Source organism: Myxine glutinosa, chromosome 5, assembly GCF_964187855.1.
Source record: "Myxine glutinosa chromosome 5, kmMyxGlut1.1, whole genome shotgun sequence".
Classification (NCBI taxonomy): domain Eukaryota; kingdom Metazoa; phylum Chordata; class Myxini; order Myxiniformes; family Myxinidae; genus Myxine; species Myxine glutinosa.
Genome location: NC_136265.1, coordinates 70,471,905 through 70,478,830, shown reverse-complemented (window position 1 = coordinate 70,478,830; position 6,926 = coordinate 70,471,905). Strand labels below are relative to the sequence as shown.

General features: G+C 36.7%; 1 protein-coding gene across 1 annotated transcript; it reads left to right on the top strand.

The window, feature by feature from the left end:
- The first annotated feature begins 2,171 nt into the window (after positions 1-2,171).
- Positions 2,172-4,807, top strand: LOC137428448 (perilipin-1). The gene is made up of 5 exons (XM_068118365.2): positions 2,172-2,302; positions 3,371-3,566; positions 3,793-3,875; positions 4,074-4,296; positions 4,367-4,807. Exons 1-5 carry the CDS (start codon positions 2,270-2,272, stop codon positions 4,690-4,692), a joined length of 861 nt encoding a protein of 286 aa, XP_067974466.2. The 5' UTR covers positions 2,172-2,269; the 3' UTR covers positions 4,693-4,807.
- Positions 4,808-6,926: the final 2,119 nt, after the last annotated feature.

Below are 6,926 nucleotides of genomic sequence, written 5' to 3'. Positions count from 1 at the left end.
CTATATATAATTTTGTATTAAAGTTTTAATCTATATATATTTTGTATTAAGGTTTTAATCTATATATGATTTTGTATTAAAGTTTTAATAATCTATATATAATTTTGTATTAAAGTTTTAATCTATATATAATTTTGTATTAAGGTTTTAATCTATATATGATTTTGTATTAAAGTTTTAATCTATATATAATTTTGTTTTAAAGTTTTAATCTATATATAATTTTGTATTAAAGTTTTAATCTATATATAATTTTGTATCAAGGTTTTAATCTATATATATTTTTGTATTAAATTTTTCATCTATATATAATTTTGTATTCAAGTTTTAATCTATATATACTTTTGTATTAAGGTTTTAATCTATATATAATTTTGTGTTCAAGTTTTAATCTATATATAATTTTGTATTAAAGTTTTAATCTATATATAATTTTGTATTAAGGTTTTAATCTATATATAATTTTGTATTAAAGTTTTAATCTATATATAATTTTGTATCAAGGTTTTAATCTATATATAATTTTGTATTAAATTTTTAATCTATATATAATTTTGTATTAAATTTTTAATCTATATATAATTTTGTATTCACGTTTTAATCTATATATAATTTTGTATTAAAGTTTTAATCTATATATAATTTTGTATTAAGGTTTTAATCTATATATAATTTTGTATTAAAGTTTTAATCCATATATAATTTTGTATTAAATTTTTCATCTATATATAATTTTGTGTTCAAGTTTTAATCTCTATATAATTTTGTATTAAAGTTTAAATCTATATATAATTTTGTGTTCAAGTTTTAATCTATATATAATTTTGTATTAAAGTTTTAATCTATATATAATTTTGTATTAAGGTTTTAATCTATATATAATTTTGTATTAAAGTTTTAATCTATATATAATTTTGTATCAAGGTTTTAATCTATATATAATTTTGTATTAAATTTTTAATCTATATATAATTTTGTATTAAATTTTTAATCTATATATAATTTTGTATTCACGTTTTAATCTATATATAATTTTGTATTAAAGTTTTAATCTATATATAATTTTGTATTAAGGTTTTAATCTATATATAATTTTGTATTAAAGTTTTAATCCATATATAATTTTGTATTAAATTTTTCATCTATATATAATTTTGTGTTCAAGTTTTAATCTCTATATAATTTTGTATTAAAGTTTAAATCTATATATAATTTTGTGTTCAAGTTTTATTCTGTATATAATTTTGTATTTAAAGTTTAAATCTATATATAATTTTGTTTTAAGGTTTTAATCTATATATAATTTTGTGTTAAAGTTTTAATCTATATATAATTTTGTATTGAAGTTTTAATCTATATATAATTTTGTGATAAAGTTTTAATAGACATTTAATTTTTGACGACAATTACTATCAATGATTTATAAAAATTCTGTCATGTGTCATCTAAATTCTGAATCTAAGAATGTTTCGGTATTTGGTCAATATGAATATCTGAATGGTCACGTCATTTTTTTCCACTCGATGACGTCACGTCTCCATGACAAATAATGGTAACTAATCCGCCATGAACAAAAATGTCAGAAAAAAAGAAGTTGTATTTTTCCCCGACCAAAGGTAATAGCTAAATTTTCAATGTTCTTCTTCTTCTTCCATTACTTTTTTATATGGTGTTTTCAGAGCCGCGATACTCTATACACGCCACGCACCTGAACATACCTGTGTTGAAAAGAAAACCTAAAAATAACAATAAGAAGCCTATGGGAGATCCATAAAACTATACGGATGTCCCGCTCGCTTTTAAAAAGTTTCGGCCCGCCTTGCAACTCTATGATGCTTCTGGTTCCGATGACCAACAATGACCGGAAGATCAGACACACCATCCCCCACCTCTCCAATGATTTTAAACAGGAGCAACCTGGGTCCATTTTTTAACAATCTTGTCCCTGCCATTTTTGGCGATGGCGGATCGATTTCCATTTAAAGTATTTTATTTGCCCCCGTTGGACTTCGTCCGAAAATGGGGTTAATGCATTCGGTCTCGTCCGTTATAATTACAAAATTATAATTGGAGTCGTGTACCGGTGTGACGTCAGAGGAGCAGGTGTTCCTGTTTATTGTATAAAAAGGTGAGAAATTTATTCGTTTCGTCATTCCCTTGTCTGTGCCTGGTTTACCTTAATTACCTGGTAGTGCTTAGATTGATTCAGTGCTCTTGTCTTGATCTCGCTCGGTTCTCTCCCCGTGAATCGTTTCTTGTTTTGAACGAAATGGCCGTCCAGATTCAGAGCGTCGGTACCAAGGTGAGTTCTTTGGTTCTTCAGGTGAACATGTCGGGCCGAGTTCCAGGTGAATGAGTTATTAGTGGGGATGGACGTATGGGTGGGAATGTGGAAGTTTGGAGTGGGGTGGGATGGTGCGAGTGTTTGTCTGGAGGGAAACGGACGGACGGGGGTGAGTTTGAAGTTTGTTTTCTCATTTCTCACTTAATCTTACTATAATTCACCGTGTCCGTCCGTTCGAAGGTACCGCAAAAACGGCTGAACCGATCGCAACGATATTTTGGGTGGGTATTCCTGGGACCCCTGGGAGTAAAATAGGCTATCGGCTATTGTTTTTCCAGGTTTTCCAAACACGATGGAACAGTGATGTGGCTTTTGTTGAAATTCCACAAATACTGTTTATTCTACGTACCAGGAGAGGGTAGATCGATTTGAACTGTTCCGATATAAACGTGCAGCTCCGAAGGAACACGGCAGCGTGTGCAGAACGACTGAGAAAGACGTGTAGCGGCCGCTTCCGTTTTGCAGAATTCTAATCTTTTTTCAAAATGGGCGCCATGTACTGTTTAGATTTTGATTTGCGTGCGATATGATTCAACGGATGTTTATATGAATCGTTTAAAATAAACAAAGCCTTCAATTTCTGATATTTTGCCTTTCCATTTGGGCCTCCCAATTGAAGCCCCGCCATAGGGTGGGTACCGTTGCTGGTACATATAAAGTGTGGAACTATTTTCTAATGTAAAATCTGTCATGCCAAGTTTTGATGTCAGACTTGTGATTGACATTGTTCGTTTATAAAGAATGAGTCGGATTATCTCTGAATGAATTTGATGTAACAAGTTTGGTCCATGGTTAACTGTTCTTGTTTAACTGGTAACCTCGTCACCTTTGCTGTGGAAAAGAAACTGTTCGACGCATGTCAATTTAAGCAGTGATTTGATGTTGGTGGATTTAACCTTAACCGCCCCCCCCCCCCCCCACTCTAACCCCATCCATCTGTTGTCATGAAAACCTCAACCAGCCAATCCCATGAAGTTTCGGAATGTGAGACGTCCTCTCATTGTAACTTTCTGTTCTTGCCCACAGAATGTATTTCAGAGATTGTATTCACTACCGCTGTTCAGTTCTGTTGCGGATGACTTGGTTCAGGCCTACAAGTGTGGGAAGGAGTCGAGGCCTGTTCTTCTCTCTTTTGGTAACATGGTGGAACGGGGCGTTACGGGGGTAGCTGTGATCACCTCCAGTGGGATCGAACCAATCACCAGCATTCTTCATCCGCAGAGTGAGTGATTCCATGCAGATCGGATGTGATGTCTGAACTTCTGTTTATTTCAACTCGAACCTTGTGGAACTTTCTTCGTTTTAATGGAAAGTTTTGTATTGTGATCGATTCTGGAGAAGGATGGAGGTTGTTCTGGGTCGTTTTTGAAATTTCCCTTTTTCTGTTCCACTGAGTGATTCATCAATATCCATGATCTTTGATGTTTTCCACTTTTTATTTCCTTCAGTTAAGTTTGTGGATGAGCTCGCATGCCGGGGTCTGGATCTTGTGGAGGAGAAGGTCCCGATCTTGCATCAACCTGCCAACAAGGTATGGAGAATGGAGGTGATTCTGGATCTTCCTGTGAATGTAATTTAGTGTGGAGACATCTGGCTCTTTGGAACTGGAGAAATAAGAACATCAAGTTGTGTTTTTGACTTTACCTTTCCAAACGTACCTGCTGTGACCAGATGCAGGAATTAAAAATAAATATTGTCCGGTGATTGGTTTATATTTCCTTGTTTCCAGGTACTTGATGATGTAACGAAGAATTTGCAAATTGCACAAAAACGTTTGGAAATATTTCTGGATTGGTCCAAGTCCCAGGTCGGAGTGGGTTTTGAGAGATCCAAGCAGGTAGTGTTGGACGGTGCAGACTCGCTACTGAAAACCAAGTTTGGGCAGGTGGTTTTGTCGGGTGCAGATTCATTGATTTCTCAGGTGGATCGATACCTGCCACAAGATAAGCAAGGTCAGTTGGTGCCGTGTGGACGTGATTCAGTTTTTGTGTTTGTATACAAACTAATACCTGTGTCTTGCAGAAGGTGAAACTCCTGATGAAGAGAAGGTTGTCGTACCAAGCTCCTCGTCCCTTGACCTTTACCGGCGACTCGTTGCTGTGTCGAGCAAGACCGGGCGAGAGGTGTTCAGGAAGAGTTCTGCTGTGATCCAGGTTGTTGCAGAGAGTGGTCGTGTCCGTTTAACCGGTGTTGTCGAATCTTTAAAAACGGGGTTTGACTCAATTATGCAGAAAACTCCATTAAACCAGGAGGTCGAGGCGAAGCACCAGGACCCCGATTCCGATCGCTCCTGTGATGCTTATAAATCCTCAACCGGTACGAAGCCTCAGGGTAAACAAAGCAAATAAGTGTTGAATGTCCGCACGTGATTTCACATTTTGTAAATGTTTTTTCAGCTTCACATTGAATTGATTGCATTTCCTGGTTTGTCCAGTGGTGGAAATAAAATTATTGCTCAATGAATTTGTTTTGATTCGTTGATTCATTCCTGTCAAGGATGTAATCTCGTGGACCACGGGGTCTTCCAACTGGTCATGTAGTACCTGTGATTTTAAGCCTAATATATATATATATATATATATTTCAATATAATTTCTCTTCCACACAAACCCATCAGGTTGCTTTTGCGTGTTTTTTTGTTTTTGTTTTTTTTTTAAATTAAATAAATTAAATCTAAATAAAAGTTCGAGCCTCTGAGCTAAAATTCTTAGCTGCAGCCATCTAGTATACATTTGTTTGAATTAGATGGGTAAGAGGTTTATGCCGGAAGTTCTCTCAATGTAACGTCACCTGCCAATCTACCACAAGCACTTCTGTTCCAAACTGCACACGGCATCACTCCTGGGACACATCAGCGCTGGTGTAAGGTTTATAGCTGGGTGTGGATTCGAACCCAGGTGAGTGTACCTCTTGGCTATCTTATCAGCCATGTGTCGCACACGTGATGGCGGACGACTGTTCGAATAGTTGAGAACAATCGTACTGCGATGGGTCTAAATTACTACAGCGATCCCTGGGACATGTCTATTGCAGGTTCATGGCCAAAGTGCTTGGTCTGGGATCCACAGGCTCAAAAGCTCAATAAAATGGGTTGGACCTGACATGGCATGCTATACTTTTTGTTTGTTTTTTCTATTGATTTGGACATTAACGTCCGCTGAATGAGGTCTGCTTTGCCGGAAACCTTGCGAAAAAAATTTGTGCCCTTTTTTGTATATGCCTTAAAAAATGGTCTTAAAATGCATGTTTTGTATATGCAGCCTTTATTTTTTGACCGAAAAATGAGATTTGCTTTCTTAAAATCCTCAATGGGTTGTGTAGGCTGTCAATAAATGCATCCCAGATACACAACACGTGTTGATAAGTTGAGAAATACACACAAAACCTTTCCAAATGAATTGGAATCGTTTTTAGGCAAAAGTGCCCCCGCTTTTTTTTTTTCATCTTTACTTCATTAGTTATCAACTATGCCCTGAGTTATGACCAGCTAATGTGTCATTCTTGTCATTCCACATTAAACATTCTGAAAATCAAACCAAAATCAATGGATCTGTGGTGATTTTATTACCCTTACGCGAAAAAATCTGTTTAGGAGTGTCAGTCACCTTGCTTCTGGTTTCCTTGATGTGCAATGCTGTTCCAATGTGTTTTGGTGTTGATCCCTGCAACTGTTGGGCAGACATCCTGGGCAAGGTTGAGACCTCGTTCGTGCTGCTTGGCACTGACTTTCACCCGGTAGTCCTCACCCACTTCTGGGGATGTATCTGTTAACCATGCCAGGTGGTTGTACAGGTTGCAGCTCACTGTCCGCGATGCCTCCAAGTATGATATCTCCAGCTGCAGCGACGGGTCTTCAGTCACTTCCAGGAATCTGCTGACTTCCAATGGTTGAAGATTATCTGGCTTCTCTTGCAGCTTTCAGTGCCTGCTTCTCTGCCTTACGTTGGTCCTGGAGTTCCGTCCGTATTCTCTTTGCAGTGTTGTAGGAGACTATAGTATCATCAGGTGTCACCTCATCGTCACTTTCTTCTTCAAACTCTGCCTCTTCAGCTGTCTCCTATAGTTCCTTCAACTTGGTGAGCATGCAGCCAATGTTCAATTCTGCAGAGCAAACCAGGCTAGAGCATCCTTTCTGTGGCACAATCATTATCTTTCAGTTGCCATCTACTTCATAGTGCCTTTTAAGGCGGGCTACCAAGGACTGAGATCTGTATGAGTTAACATTGTCAACTCCATGGTTTTCCAGGCATTTACGGAATTCATCCCTCAAAGCTGTAACGAAGAATATGGCACCATCTCTGAAAAGGGGCTCATCTATGCGAGATACCAGTTGGGTCAGTGCAGCATCATATTGAATTGTTAGTACTTTTCTTTTCCTGTTTATGAACACGTCTTGTCAGGTAGAAGTTCATGCAGTCCCTGTGGTACCGGAAGTCGTCAGCAATCATATCAGTGCACTTGTTTCCATCAGGACAACGAATCTTGCGTAGCATATCCTCATCTTCAAGTTTGTTTGCTTTTTTCCAGACTGAATTCTATCATAAGTGGTGATCAAAAGGAGGGATCTATCCCCCTTAGTAGT

What these genes read in the sequence shown, in the direction of transcription:
- LOC137428448 (XM_068118365.2), top strand. Translation starts at nt 2,270, where the DNA reads ATGGCCGTCCAGATTCAGAGCGTCGGTACCAAG. An exon ending in CAGCATTCTTCATCCGCAGA is followed by an intron (nt 3,567 to 3,792) that starts GTGAGTGATTCC and finishes TATTTCCTTCAG; the next exon opens with TTAAGTTTGTGGATGAGCTC. An exon ending in TGCATCAACCTGCCAACAAG is followed by an intron (nt 3,876 to 4,073) that starts GTATGGAGAATG and finishes CCTTGTTTCCAG; the next exon opens with GTACTTGATGATGTAACGAA.